The 20,343-nt window shown below is 37.3% G+C and overlaps 1 protein-coding gene across 1 annotated transcript in view; it reads left to right on the plus strand.

Moving 5' to 3' along the window:
* PRKDC (protein kinase, DNA-activated, catalytic polypeptide) overlaps positions 1-20,343 on the plus strand; it is an 86,391-nt gene that overhangs the window by 38,625 nt on the left and 27,423 nt on the right. The window contains exons 41-61 of the mRNA XM_019473760.1: positions 334-512; positions 1,589-1,757; positions 2,305-2,370; positions 2,755-2,827; positions 3,050-3,198; positions 4,426-4,563; positions 4,764-4,883; positions 5,825-5,968; positions 6,187-6,338; positions 6,950-7,081; positions 7,522-7,633; positions 9,145-9,269; positions 9,363-9,512; positions 9,938-10,111; positions 11,016-11,114; positions 11,777-11,987; positions 12,531-12,720; positions 13,085-13,300; positions 14,578-14,690; positions 16,721-16,852; positions 18,035-18,214. Of these exons, the coding sequence (XP_019329305.1) occupies positions 334-512; positions 1,589-1,757; positions 2,305-2,370; positions 2,755-2,827; positions 3,050-3,198; positions 4,426-4,563; positions 4,764-4,883; positions 5,825-5,968; positions 6,187-6,338; positions 6,950-7,081; positions 7,522-7,633; positions 9,145-9,269; positions 9,363-9,512; positions 9,938-10,111; positions 11,016-11,114; positions 11,777-11,987; positions 12,531-12,720; positions 13,085-13,300; positions 14,578-14,690; positions 16,721-16,852; positions 18,035-18,214 (3,024 nt within the window). The remainder of the gene's footprint in view (positions 1-333; positions 513-1,588; positions 1,758-2,304; positions 2,371-2,754; positions 2,828-3,049; positions 3,199-4,425; positions 4,564-4,763; positions 4,884-5,824; positions 5,969-6,186; positions 6,339-6,949; positions 7,082-7,521; positions 7,634-9,144; positions 9,270-9,362; positions 9,513-9,937; positions 10,112-11,015; positions 11,115-11,776; positions 11,988-12,530; positions 12,721-13,084; positions 13,301-14,577; positions 14,691-16,720; positions 16,853-18,034; positions 18,215-20,343) is intronic.

Here is a 20,343-nt window from a genome sequence, read left to right on the forward strand (position 1 = left end):
ACATCTGTAGCCCTTCCTGTGTCCACTGATGTAGTCACTCCATCAGAGAAGGCCACTAGGTTAGTCAGGCAGGACTTGCCCTTGGTGAAGCCATGCTGGCTGTTTCGAATCATCTCCCTGTCCTCCATGTGCCATAGGTCAACATAGTTTTAAGAACTGTATTACACAGGAACTCAGAATCTGTCAGTCTTACTATCATCAGCTCTTTTCTCTGTTTTAGAAGGTAAAAGTAAGCTGAAGGCTGTTCAGTAGAAACTAGAGTAACTGTGGAGCTACTTAGGAAGGGCAGGATCCAGGAAATCTCTTTCTGAGGTTTTGCTTATTTGTTTCCAGTCCAACGAATATACTTTTGATACACAAGTCACCAAGAAAATGGGGTATTACAAGCTGCTAGAAGTGATGTATGTGCGTCTTTCAAAAGAGGATGTTTACTCCAAGGACTCTAAAATTAACCAAGCTTACTGTGGCTCCTTGAGCGTAGAAGGAAATGAACTTACCAAGACACTAATAAAGTAAGACTATTATTTCTTTTATTTCCTTTTAATTTCTAATTAGGCTTTGGGCAGATAGACTTTTTAAGTATGCCATATAAAGCAGAAGATTGATTTGTTCAAGGGTAAATGTAATCTGTGATGTAGCTTTTGATTTTAAATGGAATACACAATATTGAATTTGCATTGATAGAATGATCTCTAGCGTAGACTACAATCCTATGTCAGCATACCTTTCGCCTCCTGTTTTTGCCATTTTCTTTCTATTTGTTAAGCTTGTGTTTTTATTTTTGCTTTTCGATATGATTTTTGGCCTTTAATTTGTGTTTTCACAATTTCAGTTTCAGTATACTTACACTTTTATGTAGAGTATGGTTCTGTGTTGTAAGATAGGTATTTATATGATTGATGAGAAGATGGGATGGATTTTCATTTACATTTCATAATATAGCAGCACACCCAGTACGTGTAATTTGCTTTAATCACCACTGCAGAGGGGGACAAAAGATTAATACTGAATCTAATATTATTTAGTTTGTTTAATATTCTGAAAAAATATAAGACGCCTGAATTGCTGTCCATTTTTTTGTTTTGTTTTTATTTTATTTTACAATACTATGTCCTATAAGGACTTTAAAGAATTTCTTGGCTATGATTTGCAGAAGATCTATAAATGGCTATGGGCAAAAGACCTATAAAAATTGCATCTAAACTGGTTTTCTCTGGCTAATCTATAGCATAGCTTAGCATGCCTGTCCATTCATAATTTCTTGGGAAAGGACCATGAGAGAGATTTATGCATGCATTGGAACATATCTCCATCTTATCTGAAAATGGCCTATCATCATATTCCTGACATTAAGGACTGCTGTGTAAATACTTGGGGACGTCGGCTTTGTCATTGCTGAATGGTTCCATTTTAGCGCAGTATACCTGCGGAGAACTTGAACAAATCTGAGGTGGTTTAACGCTGATACTGCTATAACAATACACGTCTCTTGAAATTCTGTTGATTCGCTGTTCTCTGATTGGGGCCTTTCCTCTGCTTCTTAAAAAAAGACTTCTGATGGTGTTTTCTTGCCTGTTTGTATTTTAAGGTCATGCTATGATGCATTTACAGAAAACATGGCAGGAGAGAGTCGGCTGTTGGAGAAGAGGAGACAGTATCACTGTGCAGCGTATAATTGTGCTATTGCTGTTATCAGTTGTGTCTTCACTGAAAGTAAATTTTATCAAGGCTTTCTTTTTACGGAAAAATCAGAAAAGGTGAGAAGCTGTTGTTGCTGTTAGAAGGCTTCCAGAGCATGAGACACAAAGTGATTTTACCTGATTGAAATAAATCAAAGAATCAAACCTGAAGGTCATGCAATTATATTAACAAACTACCCAGTGAGGCAATAGAAGGGGTCATAGCTGACTTGCATCCTTCATGCAATTTGAATTGCTGATAAAGGTTTTACCATCTGTTTGGGAGTGGATGAAGTAGTGATACATTTACCCTGTTTTCCCTCCACTCTCAATCAATTTTCTAAAATATGAGAAAGAAACCTATTGTTTAAGTTCTCCAGTGCTTGGAATATATTTGAATAAGAGATACACTCTTTACAGAAAATACTGTCTGTACTGTGAATTCTTGAGTAGTTGAGTAGCAAAATTTTCTTAAAAGTATTGTTCTAGAAGAGAATACATGCAATATTTTCTATATTGTACATTGATCTGTTGTTTTTTAAGAAGAAATAAAATACGTTCAGAGCAATTATTGTTGTGTGCAGCATTATAATTTTGATATTTCCAAGCGTGCTTTGGTTTGCAGAACTTGCTGATTTTTGAAAATTTGATAGACCTGAAGCGTCAGTATACATTTCCTGTAGAAATTGAGGTGAGTGGAATTTCTGGGCTTTAGTGTTCCTAAGTAAAAAATAAGTATGGCTTTAACAGTGTAGTCACTGTAGACCAGGTCAATTCTCACATACAGAGAAAGAGGATTTTGTAGTGAATAAAAAATTTGTAACACACCTGCGGGACACATAACTTTAATATATTTTTTAGCACACTTACTCTGGTAATGAACAGCTGTAGGAATAAGTAATTTAGCTGTTATTCTGTAGCATTAATTATAATCATTTACAACATGGAATTTCCATTCACGTTAAATGGTTTTGATCATTTTTTGGCAGTTCTGTAAATAAATAATTGTAAATAAACTGTAAATAAAAAAATTAATTTAAATATTAATAAGTAAACTTTATTTCTTGCTGTTTAGGTGCCTCTGGAAAGGAAGAAGCGGTACATTGCTATTAGGAAGGAGGCCAGGGATGCAGGGAATAGTGATCAGGGTATGAAAGTCGTTTATGAATATGGAAAAAATGCCTTCTTACCTTTCATACTGTGTTCATTGATGTGTTGCTAATTGGTTTCTATAGTAGCAGGAACAAATAAAAGCGTTCAACGTACTTCACCTAACAACCAATTCCCACCCACCCTCAAGTTTTAGTGGCCAATAAAGGCTTGTTTCTTGTAATCACCTTGATTAATGGTCTATTCTTTTTCCTATTTAGATGAACCCAAGTATTTAGCTTCTGCATCGTACATGATGGGTAGCAGTTTGAGTGAGGAAATGAGTCAGTTTGATTTTTCTACTGGAGTCCAAGGTTTTTCTTATAGCTCCCAAGATGTTACACCTAGCAGCACTCGTTTCAGGAGGAAGGTAATTTAGTGACTTATGTGCTGTGAGGAAGAAACGTTTTATGCTTTCTAGCAATTGCGTACATTTATTGGGATTGAGAAGGAGAAACTTCTAGTCTCCTATATTTGTTCTACTTGACTGAGAATGGGTTCCTCCAGAAGATGAAGGAGGGTACTTGAGCTGTGTTCTGTCAGTCATTTTTCTTCTTTCTTCTGTCCACTGTCTACAGCTGGAGAAAAGCAATGCCCTACCTTGGGTTTCTAAAGTTGAGTAACGTGAGTGAAGTCCAGCCTGAGTTGTAAAAAGGTGGCTTGTGACTTTGTGTGCACTCAAGAGTATCCTGTGATGGTTGTGTTTTGCTGTTAGGCACCTGGTTTCCTCATTTCCCTCTTCTTTTGGTCTTCGAAGGCACTTGACCAAGCTGGTTGTATCAAATGCATGGAATAAATGATCAAACACTTTATTATTTTTGTATCTCTGTTGTGGCACCTTGTATTTAACTGTTGCTCTGGAAGAACAGCATTTACTATCTTCCAAGACTTGAAGTTGTGTTCCTTCTGCCGTCAAGAGATGTCTCATCAACAGTAATACTGATAGGATAGATATTTGCTATAAAACAGAAAGAAAGCTTGTCAAAGTATCGTAAACACTAAAGACAAAATCTGTCAAAATAACTGTTAACATTGCTAAAGATAAACTGTTTCCATGTTTTGGAGCAAGGAGGTTTTTTAGCTGCAATGAAGTTAACCAGAAATGTACTTTCTATCTGCTTTGTGTAGTAATGTTGTAATTTCTAACTATAAACAATTTTCTTTTGTGATTTATTCTGTGTAGCAAAAGAGAGAGCTGCTGTGGTTGCTAGTCAGTGTGAAACAACACGTCCATAAAAATAGGGCTTTCCCCCTGTGGAAGGTGTTAACACATTCTTTCAGCTTTGAAAGGAAGTAATTTCTGTGAGGTTCAGCTAACTCTTCCTCCTTCCAGCAGTTGCCACACCTGTCCTGGCAGGTAGTAAAGTAAGAGTAACATGAAGTTGGCATCTGTTGGCACAGAAACTAAAAGATGTGCGCAGCTGGTACATATACTTGGGAGGTGTCTGAACCACGCATTTGATGTATTCCCTGTTGTGCGCGCTGAGCGCATAGTCAAATCTGTAAACACAGATAAGATCAGAATGACTCATGGCATTATCATGATTTAAAAGAAAATACAGTGTAATTATTAATCATAGTAACACTTTTTTTTCAGGAGCCCACAGAATACATGGTTTTAAATGATGAAATGGAACTGGAAATGGATGAACTTAACCAACATGAATGTATGGCTTCTATGACCACTCTGATTAAACATATGCAGAGGAACCAGATCACACCCAAAGTGGAGGAGGCCAGTATTAACCAAAAAGTTGGCATTTTTTCACTAATTATACCAAGACAAGAGAGTCATGATTGAACCCCTTCGTTTATTAATTTTCATGGCCATATTATAATGAGACCTGTGTGGCTCGAGCTGGGGGCTTTTTGGCTTGGTAAGCCTGTTTGGTCCAAGAAGTGAGTTGATTTTTGCTCCTCTCTTTTAAATTTCAGGGGACAGTTCCAATAGATCTTCCTCTTTGGATGAAATTTCTGCATGGCAAATTAGGAAACCCATCAGTACCACTAAATATTCGCCTCTTCATAGCAAAACTTATTGTTAATACTGAGGATGTGAGTAATATTTTTGTCTTTTTTCTGTTAACAGATTGTATTATAATATCAACTGTGCAACTCTTGTGGGGTAAAATATTTCATCAGCTGAGACTTTTGGGGCATTCAAATTGAGTAGTTTGCTGTGATAAAAGAGAGTGCATTCATAGCCCAAAATTCCAGATAGTGCCAGTATTTTGAATGTAATATACTTTTTCTCCCAAACTCTACTTCTATAAGTAGAGTCTGTCCACAATATGTCTTCTGTAAACTGTAAGTAATTGATTCATTGATACTCAGCAAGAGGTATGGCTGATTATGTTCGCCGTCTTTGAAGAAGCAAATATAATGTTTTTTTAATGGTCACAGATGAGTCTTATGGAAACCCTTAGAGCTAAATGCTGTTCTGGTTGCAGAAAGATATTAAGATAGCATAATGTGTCTTTGCCTGAGAAGAAATGTTTTCTAATTCTCATCCTTGGATAAAACATTCTTATCCTATTTCATACAGTGATTTCAAAGTATAATGTTTCTGTCTGAAATACTCCAAATCCAAAATACAAAAATGCTGAATTTCAGAATTAATTCAAGAAGCTTTAACACCCACTTAATGCTACTTTCTTAGTAAAGCTGTCTGAAACGGAAAGGTAGATGAATGGCATACTCTTTCAAATCCTTTAGGGACAGGTTTTCTGTGTGAGAGATGTATTATGTGGGCCCTAGTGAAATAATTAACTTTATGTGAATACTCGGTTAAAGGTTTCTAAGCAGAAGTGAGGAATGTAGTTATGCATACTTTCTATTTTAAAGTTATTTTAAAATTTTTGTGGTTGTTGCTTCAGAGGTTAAGCAAGGTGATAAGAGTTTGATTTAGCAGTCTTACCTGTAATGATTATTGAACAACAGGTTATTGAATAGTTGGATAGTTTGTACTTGATCGCTGATTCTCCTGTTTTCCATAGGTTTTCCGACCTTACGCAAAGCAGTGGCTTGGTCCATTGCTGCAGCTTGTGGTTTCTGGGAATAATGGAGGTGAAGGGATTCATTACATGGTAGTGGAAATAGTAGTTACTATCCTCTCCTGGACAAGTGTAAGCACTCCCAAAGTAAGGAAATGTGAAATTCGATTTTATTATTATTGTGACTATTTGGTAAGGAATAAGTGAGTTTGTTATTATGCACTTATAATCATTTTCTACATCAGTCCACTGTTTCTTTTAGATACTAACTTCAAAAATAGCTTATTTACTTGCTTACTTTCATAAAACAATATATGTCTTCATGTCATAGTCACTGTGTTTATTTTTGCTCCTATTCGTTGTAGGGCAATATTAAGGATGAGATTTTAGCTAACAGATTGCTCGAATTCTTGATGAAGAATGCCTTTCACCAAAAAAGAGCTGTGTTCAGACACAATCTGGAAATCATAAAGACAGTTATAGAATGTTGGAAGAACTGTCTCTCCATACCTTACAGGTAAGCATTGAGATAATTGCTTTCTTTTATCAATATTTCAAGAATATAAGTAAACATTATCAAAGGAGATGAAAAGGTAAATTCAGCTGCAATAGTAAACTTTTTGTCTCTAGAGTTGACAGTAGAACTTCAGAACTGAATTCTCCAAAGGTTGTAACTTAATTTGCGAAACAACAAGGAGAGAGACAGGGCAAACATGTCGAGGATTACAACAGCAACAACAAAAGCAGGAGTAATCTCTGCAAAGACTTACGTTTTATTTGAAATTTTGGGTATTATCACTGAATATTGGTGCGCTCTTAGTAAGACTTCTGCGATCTGCTGTGCTCCTGAACTTGTTGCAGAGAATTTGTGTGGGCTTACAATCTCTTTTTAGATTTTTTTTTTTTTTTGCACAGATTTCTTCATTGAAGCTAAATACTTATTTCTTTCTGAATATATGCTTTCTACTGGTTTTGGTGGGAGTGTATATGCATATATACATACTTTCTGCTGGTTTTGGTGGGGTTGTATGTGTGTATATATCTGTATATACACAGAGTGAGTGATTTATGGTGTGTATATTTTGGGTTTTCCGTGTATATCACTACTTTTATGTTTTTATCCAACAGTTTAATATTTGAAAAGTTTTCTAGTGGAGATCCTGATACAAAGGACAACTCAGTGGGAATTCAGCTGCTGGGAATTGTTCTTGCTAACAATTTACCTCCCTTTGACCCAAAGTGTGAAATAGATCGTGTCAGGTGAGAAATACAGCTTTTTGGGGAGTGATTTTGATAAAAGCTTAAGACAAAGCAAGCACGTCTAACTTGTCAGCATAAAGTATGGGAGCTGGATTGCTCATTTATCGGAATTGTTTGTTCCATCATCCCTTTGCTATTGTCTGTCAGATGTAATGCTTTTCTAGCTGCAAACTGCAGACCACATTTATTTTGGAAAATAGCTAGAAGAATGTAAGCTTTTTTACAGTGGGCCCCAGGGTTGCAGTTTCATGGGAATTAACAGAGTCAGGAATTGCCAAAGCAGGGATTTGAGACACTGCAGGTGGAAATCCATGTTGTGCTGTATTCAGCTCTTCTGAAAGCAGTCACTGTTCCCCTAGGCAGCTCAGGTGAGTTTTTTGTTTCAGTTTAAATTTGGGTGCTGGAGTAGTGGCTTACAGCAGGTCTACCTTTTGTATTAGGTATTTTCAGGCTTTGACCAGCAACATGGGCTTATTAAAATATAAAGAAGTTTATGCAGCTTCAGCAGAAGTGTTGGGACTTGCTCTTCGATACATTGCTGAGAGAGAAAATGTAAGTGAACTGTATTGTGTGTTTGACCATTCCTGACTTAATTCTATGTACATCTTTTATATGACTACTCAATTCAGCTCCAAAAATGAATGTATTTAAAACTCAGCAGTCTCTGTCCAACAGATCAAGTTAAAGGTTTAAACTATTAACTCAAGAGGAAAAGAATTTGAGAGCAGACTAAGTGCAGAGTTTTTGCCCTTCTGTTTTGGAACTGACAGTGAATGGTCTCTTTCTGAGGCTTTGTTCAGCTTTTGCCAACCAGCAGCACTGGTGTGGTACATTTAAAGGGGCGGGGTTGTTGGTTGGTTTGTTTTTGTGGTTTTGGGGGGGGTTGTTTGTTTTTTTAAAGAAATAAAAATTGCAAGTTGGGAGGTTTGGGGCTACCTCTTGAATATCTATATCTGAAGCTGTTTAATAACTTGTAAGTTTTGGTGTAAAATTTAAAGGTATTGTATTTAATTTTGAATCCAGTTATTTTCTAGGTAGTGGATAAGGTGAATGCAAAACTGTTACTCACCAAATCCTGCAGTACTAGAACTAGGGGATAGTGCTTGATGATCACAGAAATCAGTTTGAGACAGATGCTAGAAGTACTTTACACAACAGTTAGTGAACTTCTGGAATTAGTTGCCAGAAGAGGTTCTAGGGGTAAGTAGCATCAGCAGGTTCAAAGACAAATTAGGCAAATTCATGCACAAAAAAAAGCCATGAACAGGTTCTAAAAACAATAGACAAGGTACACTCCAAGATCCCTAATCTAACGATGGATGCATGTTGGGTTGTATGAGAGAAAAGGAGGACAAAATGCAGCCAGGCTCATGTGCTCCCCCTAAATACCATTCTGCAGCTGCTATTGGAGACAAAAATACCAACATATTGGCTAGGTGGATTATTAGTCTGACCTTGTAGGTTATTCTTACTTCTCTCCCTGCTATTACTACTTCTTTCTCCACTTAATTGCGTTCTGGTTGTTCTTTCACAGTTTGTAGAGCATATTTCATAAATTGAATTCCTGCAGTTTTCTCTTTCACAGTCTTCCAAGTTCCATTATAAGCAGTATTTTGAATAAATGAGCAAAGATGGTGCAAATATTTTGTCCTATACAAAGCTTACTTCTACGACATTAAGTGAAGATTGCTGATTATTTTTCACCTTTTCACTAAAATTGTCTATTTTTTTTACATTCATTAATTGGAAATCTGCCATACTGAATAAGAAGCTACTTATTATTTATGTAAGCATACTAAGCAACTTGTATTTCAAAATTAAGGCGTTGGTTCCAAACCAATCAAAGGAAGCTCACAAATGTATTGTTTAAGCAGGCAATCATGTTTTTCAGCCAGGCATAGCTGTACAGCAGCCATGAAGCACCATAAATGTCAAGATGAGGTGGGTGGATCTTACCTAGTGAAATGCACTACAGTCAAACAGTACAGCAGCAGAACTATGTGTCATTAAGGTGGTTGTGAGTTTCATGGCTATGCTTGTCTTACTGTCTTTCTCATTTTCAGGTACTTGAAGATCCAGTTTATGATTGTGTCATAAGACAATTAAAACATCATCAGAACACCCAACAGGATAAGTTTATTCAATGCTTGAATAAAGTTGTTAAGAATTTTCCACCTCTTGCTGACAGGTATGTCATGACTTACATGGTATGTTCATTGTAGATCTAGAGGAATAATAGAAAATAACTTGCTTTTCTTTGTGGGCTTCTGGTTATGTTAAGGTTTATGAACGCAGTATTCTTTTTGATACCCAAACTTCATGGTGTGATGAAAACCTACTGTCTGGAAGTAATAATGTGCCAGGCGGAAGAAATACCTGATCTCTACTTGCACTTAAAGAGTAAAGACTTTATCCAGATCATGAATCACAGGTGAGTGGTCATGTGATTACAAATGTGGATGCATAGTCTAAACTTCTTGATAACATTTTCTGTGCTGGCCACAACATTTTTACGTTCAGAAGCGTTTATAATTCATGTTCACTTTTTGGTCACTGCCCTCCTAATTTGAGCTAATGGAATGTGGGAGTTAAGTATTAAGATGGTTAGCTGACTGTGAAAAACAAACAAAAAAACGTAAATAGCGGTAAGGTGAAACACCACGGGGATGTGAATTTCTGTAGTATGTATTAGTTTAGTTATATTCTTATTCTTAGGTTGAACTCAAAAGTATTTACCTAAAGCCCTTTATGCAAAAACAAATATTATTGCTAAAACCTAAACTGATCTTCCTGTTCTGTGTTTAGCAGTGAAGAGAAAAGCAATGTAATTATTCTTTTTTTCCCCTCTCTTTTTAGGGATGATGAAAGGCAAAGGGTTTGTTTGGATATAGTGTACAAGATGCTGTCTAAACTTAAACCACTGGAACTGAAAGAACTTCTTCCTGGAGTGACAGGGTTCATTTCTCACCCTTCTGTAATATGTCGACAGCACATGTATGATATTCTGATGTGGATTTATGACAATTATAGGTGTGTATTCACTGCATATGTTGTCTTTCAGTGGTTTGTCACAGGCAGAGTGAAAGTGCTTGTAGCATTGACTTCCAACTTCATGTCCCTTGGTGCAGGATTTTCCCAGTTCTCAGAAGAATAGAGCCTGTGGTTTGCCTAAGTAGCTCTAGCCTTTGGTGGCAATTCTATCACTTCCACTAAGGGACAAAAACTTAGACCTGAACTTTAGCCCAGAACTAGGATGTTGTATCACCACAGCACGATGGTATAAGAGGTCTTAGCTCTGATGCTCACACTTTTTCTCTTCTTGCCGGAATTTGTAACTAGTAAGAATTGTACACTAGAGAAATCTGCTTGTAGGTAGAAAGTGTATTAAGGCACTTTGGCATGATCTGGATCCCTTCAACCTGGTAGTATAAAGATGTTCTTTCTGTTTGACCCCTTAGAGTAGGGAACAGGCATTTACTCAGTTTGACAAGTGGGTTGCTGTTGAATCATCTAACTTAGTTGGGTTCTATGATACGCTTTTTCCCAAGATAACTTAACTGTTTGAATGGATAATTATTGTGAAGAAAAAGTACAGGCAATTTTTACTCCAGCATCACTTGGGAAAAGCTAATTCTCTGCCTTTTTCTCAGTTTTAACCTTGCAAACTCAGAATTACTTCTGTTTGGCCTTTATAATAAATACCTAACATGCATTATTTAGTTTTTTGATTTTTACTTTTGTAAGTAGTGGAGACACAAGACATTTTTGGCAATGAAGACCTCATATTATGAAAAAAAATGCAGTGTTGTCATGCCAAGTTGAGATTTTTACGAGAAGGGCATGTTCCTCCTTTTCTCCCACCATCCTCATCCTCTTATTTTACTACGGATTGTTTGAGAGAAGTCATTAAGAGACATTTTTCTCCTAACATCAGTGATCCAGAAAGCCAAGCAGACGGTGATTCTCAGGAAATACTCAAACTGGCAAAAGAAATCCTGCTTCAAGGACTGATTGATGAGAATGCTGAACTGCAGTGAGTAAACAGTGTTGTGATGACTGACTGAAGTAATGAATCCCTAAATTGCTCTGTTTATCACAGAAGAGTTGATCCTTAGAGGTTTTTTAAGTATTTTAATATCAAAGAGTAACAGTGAGATAGCATTATTTCCTTTTCTTCCAATAAGTTAATTTACAAAATTGTGTCCAATACTGTTACACCAAATTTAAGTGAAACACAGAGCTTTTGAACAAACTTCTGAGCCATGGAAAAGTTGTTTCAGTATGTTAGACCTAATTCTGTGTCAATGTTCTGTAGTTTTGTAACAACAAGGTGGCATTCACTAAAAACAGACACACAAAAATAGATCCAATGTTGCAGGATGTTGGATTTTTTTAATTTTTTTATGAAGCAGAAGGTAGAATAGGAGATCTCTGTGCTTCTCCACCCCTAGCACTTCTCAAGAGGAAAACAACTTAATAGAAATAGTTTTTTCAGAGTAAACCTTTCAGTGGAATGGCATAGAGCATGGTAGATGGATGAGGAATTTGGTATAATTCAATGGAAGATCCATGGCATGAAAGGGTTAATTGAAGGTGTTATAATCTTATTGTGTTATTTTTAAATTTACTTTTTTGATAATGTTGTGTTTTCTGTTTGCAGATAACCAAGAATAATTGTATTCCTTGCCTTTACAGATTAATTGTTAGGAATTTTTGGAGTGACGAGACAAGGTTACCTGCAAATATTCTTGATCGCATGCTGGCATTGTTAAATTCTTTATATTCCACCAAGATTGAAACACAGTACTTGAGTCTAATCACAAATTTTCTGCTTGAAATGACTAGCAAGAGCCCGGATTATTCCAGAAAAATATTTGAGCATCCACTGTCTGAATGCAAATTTCAGGTGAATTGTAATGTGTTATCCTGTGTGCAACCATGTGACAAATTCCATTCCTTAATGTAGTTACCACTTGGACAAGAATGGCATAGTGAAGGAGATTTTTGAAAGCGTGTTTTGTACTCCATAATTAACAGCTGCAACAGTCATGGGTTATGCACAGCATCAGAAGTTTGATGATTTTGTGCGGGCAATAATTTTGCTTTCTTTTCAAAAAAGAAAGATTTAATTAATTATATATACCAAGTACAGCTGATGTGTAGAGTAATGAAATACTTTAAAAAGAGGGTAGTGGAGAAAAATTGTGAAGAAACAGGAATGCTAGTACAAGAGCTGTAAATCAGTCCTCAGCTGACCAGTCCAAATCAGTGAGCTTTTTTGCTGAACTGTGGAGAACTTTTATGTGTTCGTTTTTTTTATAGTCAAGTTCTGCCCCTGTACCTGGGATGATGTTTTAAGTTCTGTACTTTAATTTCTTCTATCCTGTCTTAAGGAAGGCAAAAAGCCTCCATTCGTATTGTTCTTATTAAAATCTTTTTGTGTTCCTAGGACTTTGTAATTGATTCCAGCTGGCGTTATCAAAGTACCATGCTCAAACCTATGTTTGTGGAGACTCAAACTTCTCAGAGTATCCACAGGAATTTGTCACAAGAAAGATCCCTTTCTGCTTCTGGGTCAGTTGGTGGTCAAGTGAGGGCTACCCAACGGCAGTATGAATTTACACCTACACAGCATGTCAGTAAGTCCAGACCAGTGTCTTCTGAATTTTGTTATCTATAGGAATGATATCATTCTCTTCATTCCTGTTGCTTATGAATTTTTAATGTAAAACTGTAAATGCATTTTACTATTTTGTTTTCAAGGGGGGGGTGTGTTGTGTTATGAGAAAAAACATCCAGTCACATTTTAGTCTCATATATATTTTATGTTCTGCCTAATGTAAAAGAAGTTTGTTTCTTACCTAACAGCTTGAAATCTGTTCTGCCCATAAACACTAGGAAATATATTTTTGGGGGAGGAAAATGACCTGCTTCGTAGATGTTTTCACCTGGTTTATATTCAGATGTGTTACAGCTTTTTTACAATTTTTTTTTTTTTTACAGGTGGTAGAAGTTCTTTTAATTGGCTAACTGGAAGCAGCATTGACACACTGACAGAGTATACAGTTCCTTCATCCTCTGAATCCTTGTCTTCATCCATGCTGTTAGTTAAGAAACGGAGTGAAAAATTTAAACAAGCAACCTTTAAACCAGTGGGGCCGGATTTCGGGAAAAAAAGGTTGGGTTTGCCTGGAGATGAGGTGGACAGCAAAACTAAAGGTCTGTAAGTCTCATGATGCAATTTCTATATAAATATGACATTTTTATAGACCGTCTTTGTCAGTTACTTGGCTGGCAGTCCATTATCTTTGAGGCTTTCTAATTGAGGTTCATTCAGCTTGAGAGATTTTGTTTCCGGGGATGTGTGGTGATACGTAATGTGTGGCAAAAAGCTAGAATTGTGCTAGGAATTGCAAAACTATATGTTGCTAGACAAAAGAACTGACTGGATAAGAAACCAGCCAGTGTGATCTTTGCATTCCTACCTCTCCCTAAGATGATTGCAGCTGTTTTAAATTTAACTGCTTATCTCTTTAAAGAAGAGATCTCTTTAAACATATTTCTTCCAAACCATTTCAGCTGTGCTGACACAGTCTGCAACAGATTGCAATCTGTCATTAGAACTACCTGCTATTTTCTGAGAATGCTCCTTCATCCACCCAGGCAATAACTGAAAAATATCAGTACTGTTCTGGAATGGCTTAGGCTCCTTCTCCCCATTTCCTTCCCATTTCACCCTTGCCTACCTTGTCACTAAAATTTTGACTAGAAGGATGAGAGTAGGAGTTCAGGCAGAGAGCTATAATGATTGACCTTTTCAATACCTGAGAGGTGTTTCAGGGCAGTTTTGAATGGACCATGCTGAACTACAGAGAGTTCAGTCAGTCCCTGGTCTTCTACCGGGGAAAATACCAGTTATAATGGTATGGTTTTGTTTGCTCACTCTTCTTTCCTAGGAAATGGACTGAAGTGAACAGTCTGTAAAGTGGCCTTTCTCCATGACTGTCGTGAGCAGGAGTTGATCCAGTGACAGTTCTGTAGTAGTAACTTTAAAAATATAGTACTATATTATTATTACCCAATCTTGGAATATATTTAGCACCTCTTTTATGTAGGGAGCTATATACTTTATGGAGTATGGTGCAAATGCCATACTTGCCTTTGAGAGCTTAAAATAAATCTGTCATATGGGGCAAATTTGTTCATGAATTTTAGTGCCTTTCCCAGTACAATAGTTTGACCCTTATATCTCATCCATATGCTTAAAGTTTTTATATAAATGCTTACTACCTCTTCTCCTAAGAACAACTTAATTTGTTTTAATTTGCTATCTTGTTGAAAGGCCTTGCGTTGAGTTGTTGGATATGAAACTTAAGAGACTAGCTGGTAAGCTAGTAAATACAAAGATGATGTTTGTTACTATATGGTGCTCTCGCCTTAAATCTGAAGTTTGCTTGAGAAAGGAAAAGCTGTGGACATGATCATGTGTTCCCTAGGTATAGAAGAACGAGCAGAAATTCTAAGACTGCGGAGACGTTTCTTGAAGGACCAAGAGAAACTCAGTCTGATTTATGCTAGAAAAGGTGTGGCTGAACAGAAGAGAGAAAAGGTTTGTCAATCCAAATAAGTTTAAAACCTTAAGTCCCGATGCCATTTGCAGTCTTGTACTTCATCTCTAGAAGTAACTTTGTGAAGAAAGGGTAAGTGTAAGATACTGGTTGCTACTTTAAGAGCTTTAGAAGGTTTTGTTTGGAAATCACGCTTATTATGTGCTTAAAGCTAAATGATGTTGCTTAGCATGAGTGAGAAAAGAGCTCGATGATAACACTAAGTTATCACTTAGTCTATAAGATAGGTAAGTGTGTATGAAGTGATTTTATGGGATGGAGTCCCTAACAGCTATGGGAAGCTCTTTACGGTTGTCATCCTGGAAACTAGGAGCCTTGAAGCTACAGTACTCTGCAGAAATAGTTGGAGAACATTATCCAGTGTCTGAAGGTGAACTCAAAAATGTGATACAGCTGATGGACTAACCAGAACTGTTGCGTACTTTTAACCTGAAGGAATGTCAGTAATAATCATTTGCTGAGTGTTTATCAAGGCCAGAAACTTAGTACTATGTGGGTTTCCTGGTTGTGTTATGTACTTAAAATAAGTTTAAGTATTTTTAAGCTCTGTAACAGTTTTTCAGAGGTTCATGTTACTAAAAATAACATACATTATCGTCTGAAAATGATAGCAGTTAGACCAAGAGCAAAGGAACCGAGGATTGAGAGCTACCAGTTTGAGACACTCTTATAATTCTTCGCAGCTGCAGACAACTGTGTAAACAGAACTTATGTCTGGAAGAACCACACAAACACCTATTTTAGCCAATTTATATTTACTTGCAGGCTAAAGCTACCATCTCCTCCCACCCTACAAGAGAGAACCTGTAAATGCATTCTGTATGACAGTCCAAAATACAACCAACAAAAAACCCTGTGATATTCCACAATAAAAGACCAGAGGAGACTATGAATGCTGTCAGGACCCCTTAAACTTTTCAGGAAATTTGTTGCACATAAACACACATAGAACTCGGTGGCTTGTGTTAATACCATACCTGATGGGGCAAAACAGGAAAAAGTAGGTCCTGAGCAAGAAAATATTTGGAAATAGCTTTAGCAAAGTCCTAATTTCTCCCAGCGTATTTCTCTTGAAAGTTTTTTGAAAATCATCCCTTTGAAGTTGCATAGATGAAAAATGGGCTCAAACAGCAAAATTACGAAGGGTTTGCAGAAGAGAAAAAAATCTTCAAGCTTTCTTCTGTTTCCCTCTTCCATTCTAATGTATATATCCACCCATTGTCTGCTGGTTGAACTGGTAAAGGCAGTAGTTAAAAATAAAATCCCAGCCTCTTACACTGGGATGTGTACATCTGTTTACAGTTTACACTGTAAACTTACACTATAAGGAAATCGGCAGTATCAGTGCTATGAAAAGGAAGAAAGGCAGAGGAAGAGATAGGTTTTGTCTATATCTGGTAGTAGCTCTTGTTCAATTTAAATGTATTCCTTTAAGCCTCAGCAAAAGGTAGGGCAGCTATTTAACAACTGCAGTTTACAACAGTTTTATTATCGTTTGGTTTAAGTTTTACTAGGAATCGGTTCTACCAGGTTCATCCTTCTTCCTTTCCCTTCCCATCCCACTGTGTGAAATAAAGCACACACTAGCTTTAGCAACCTAATTTTACTTTGCACCTGGGCCAGGCTGAAAACCATCATATAATGGACTACTGTGGCTCAGCTGGCAGGCAGTAACTTACTAAACCATAGCAGCTCACTAGCTGTCACTCATAAACATTCTCTTTAAAAGAGACTTAAATACTACCTGTATGGAAGCAGGAACTACAAGGCATTAATATTAAAAGTTAATGGCTGAAGTAAGTCTACGAACAAGACTTTGGAGTTTTTAATTTAGTAAGATAAATTTGGGTTTAACCATATTACAGCTTTATAGAAATTGTATTTGTTTAATAAGCATGGCAAAAGTTTATAAAACATTTCAGAAATGCTCTTGCTTATTTTGTCTTATCTAGATACAGCTCTTTCTAAATAATATGATTATTATTTTTTTAACATGAGCAATGCATTTCAGGAGATGAAATCTGAGCTGAAGATGAAGTATGATGCCCAGGTTACTCTGTACAGAAGTTATCGAGTAGGAGACCTTCCTGACATCCAGATTGAATACTGCAGTCTCATTGCCCCTCTGCAGGGTCTTGCCCAGGTCTGTCTGCTTTTCAAAGGTCATTTGTGAAGTTTTCTGTTCTTGTAGGGAAAATGATGTGTAGTTGGGCAACTGCTTTCAAAATTGATTTTGTTGTTTTGTAGTCAACCACTGTGACACGCATTTAAAGAGTCTGTTTTGAGGGAGTGTTTCTCCTACCCCTGGGCTGGTGCAGTGATGAGAGAAGATGCCTTGTAGCTTGCCTCACCTGAGCAGTTGAGTTGAACACTGAGGACCTGAGACATCAGCTGTTGTCCATTGCCTCTGGGTTCCTCTGCTTGAGAAACAGATGGTGGTGGTCTTTAAAGACATTACTGCAAAGGACATCTCACTGTACAGCAACAAAACAGCCATTTTTATTCTTTTATATGGCTATAGCGGAGTTGTAAAAATACAAATGAAGTTACTGTGTCTAAGACTGGAGTAAGACTACTCAGTAAAGCTGATCCAATACTCCCTTTCCTACCTGAGAGCGGTAGAAACTGTAGGCTGAACCTATCCCATTTTACAGTGCTTGGGAAGTCACAGCGTTCCTGATTACCATTGTATTTAATTTCTTTTGATGATCCCTTATCTCTGTGTAAAGGGAGGAAGTAGCACAATCATAGTTATCTGAATAGCGTTAGATCAAGAGTTAGACCAAAGTCCAGTCCTATGATAGACCAGGATGCATAGGGATTATGTTACACATACAATTGTGTTTCTGGGTTGAAAAAATGCCTTTAAATCTCAGATGGAACTGTCTGTCTGTACAGTCTGTCTCTCTGTGTTGGCTCCCTCAATGTTAGGTCCGGGTCTCCTCGCACATTGATGTCTTCTGTTTTTTCCTGAAACCCTCTTCACTGGCAGTGGTGTCCGTAAGATGATATTGGGTGCCTGGTTCCTGTAGTGGGAATTGTGAATATGTGAAAATTGTAAATTCCATCCTCTCCACCAACACTGTGGCCTGAAACCTACATTGTCTTGGAATTTCTTTATGTAGAAGAATTAAGATGGGATTTGAATGGGTAGTACAGTAATTCCCGGCATAGGTGTGATGCATGCCAGACTAATTTTTCCACTCCCAAAGAGTGTCCATGTAGGGATTAGGTACAGGGTGGGTCGTATCTCTTAATTTTATTTACTAGTTTATTGTGTCACAGCAAAATTCAGTGGCCTTATTTCTTTTGTTGTAATTTACAGAAAGATCCAACATTTGCCAAGCAGCTTTTCAGCAGTTTGTTTCATGGAATTTTTCATGAGGTAGAAAAATCTAAAACTCCTTCTGAGAAAAAAGTCATCATCCAGAAGCTGCTGAACAACTTCAATAATTTCCTGAGTATGAGCCTGTCTTACTTCCCGCCATTCATTGCATGCATTCAGGTAAATCCTGCTATATGCCATGAAAGTAACGGAATATAATGTCTTTGTCTGAATGTGTGATAAACCCAGTTGTAGTGAAGGTTAAATACTGTTACTGAAATTTAAACAGAGGTGGAAAGAGAATTGTTAACTGAATGGACATTTCAAGTGACTCTTGTTAAGGTGAACAAGGTAATTCATGCCTCTGAACTGATTTTTCAAGGTTTCTACAATTTCTGATCTGCAGAGTTTGAGTCACCTTTTAATGTTTTAATTGCATCAGTAACAAGAATAGACTTGATTTTAAATGAAAGCCATAAGAACAATTGAAAGGGTTACGTGGGTGTCGTGTGCTTATCTTCCTGTTTCTGGGAAGTGCTTACTGAGGAATACTTTGATGTCTTGAGGATATCAGTAGCTGTCAGACTGTTTGTTGTTAGCCTCTCATTTATTTTTTCAAATTAGTCCCCTGAAGTAGTCGTCTGGGGATTTTCAGTAACGAGGGAAGGACTCGCTTCCACCGAAGGGTGAGCGGGTGCACCACAGCCATTTCACTGGAAAGGCAACACAAGCCTTTCTGCTATGAGAATATACTGACCTGGAATAGATTGTGAACTTCATCTTTTACCCCAATTTTCAGGGAGATAAAAAAAACTTGTCCAAGCACCTGTTACATACTCATTGTCACTGGATTTAATGTTTCTTGTCAACTGTGTTGATCTTAATGTTGTGTCTGATTTGTAGCTCTCAAAATAGTCTTTTTTTGAGTGGCAGGTAATGGCTGCTTCTTTCTGTTATGGAAATTTAAATACTCTGTGACAGTAGATGTCATTCGTAATACAGGAGAAATGTCTAGTTAGGACTAGCTTTTTAAACAGTGACAAACTTTGCTTCTTTGTACTTGTATTTATACATCTGAAAAAATGTAATTTCTTGTTTACTCTTTTCTGTGCAGCTGCATAAAAGGTCAAATGCTATGGGGATTTTCTGGGCTGTCTTGGTATTTTTCGAGCCAGCATCTCACAATAGCTATCTGTTAATATTCCCTCTTGACATTGCATTTGTTGGTTCTCTGTCTTGATATTATTATTTGTGTTGAATTATACAGTCTGTTAGACCCTATTAATAACACTGTTGTGTTAGGCTACTTTTTTTCTGAGTAGATGTAAAATGAAGGCTCAAAAAATAGGTAAGTTAAAATTAGTCAAAAATACGGACCTTGTAAGTGCGATAAGAGCATCTCGTTGCCATCCCCATTCAGTAGCAAAAGAACAGCAGCACAAAGGCAAGCCTCAGCCTGTGTTTTTGAGCATCCTGCATAACAGTGAGAGGAAGTTTCCCCAACAGGGAACAGAGTTCATGTTGACCAGGAGAGAGAGCTGGGAGAGGGAGAGCACACAGTGCTGAGGTGGTCATGGGGCTCACAAAGGCTGTCCTAATTGCTTGGCCATTTGGAAATACAGCTTCTGTTTCCTATGTACCAACAGTATAATAAATATCGGCTTGTTTCAGAAAGGCTTCCTACTTCACTGCCGTTTGCTTCTGGTTGTTTGACTTTTTAGTCTTCTACAGGTTCAAGTCCCATCAGGAGAGTAACTTGGTAATAAAAAGAGCTGGTTTTGTCTACAAGTATAATCTTAAAATTGACTATGAAGCTCTGAGATTGGCTTTCAGGACAGATTAAAAACTAGCTGAAATACTAAGAAAGAACTTAACCCCATGACAAAAGTTTACATAGACTCCATAGAGATACTTGGCCTCTGAAGAACATATAATTGCCTTATATTTTAGCTGTCAGGCCAGCTTGGATGCCATTCACCCTAATCTTTGAACATGTGGTGCGAGTAGAATCATAGACTCATTGAGGTTGGAAGAGACCTCTAAGATCATCGAGTCCAACCGTCAACCCAACACCACCATGCCCACTAAACCATGTCCCTAAGCGCCTCATCTACACGTCTTTTAAATACCTCCAGGGATGGGGACTCCACCACTTCCCTGGGCAGCCTGGTCCAATGTTTAACCACTCTTTCAGTAAAGAAATTTTTCCTCACGTCCAATCTAAACCTCCCCTGGCGCAACTTGAGGCCATTTCCTCTTGTCCTATCGCTAGTTACTTGGGAGAAGAGACTGATCCCCACCTTGCTACA

Source organism: Aptenodytes forsteri, unplaced genomic scaffold, assembly GCF_000699145.1.
Source record: "Aptenodytes forsteri isolate BGI_AS27 unplaced genomic scaffold, ASM69914v1 Scaffold23, whole genome shotgun sequence".
Taxonomy (NCBI): Eukaryota; Metazoa; Chordata; class Aves; order Sphenisciformes; family Spheniscidae; genus Aptenodytes; species Aptenodytes forsteri.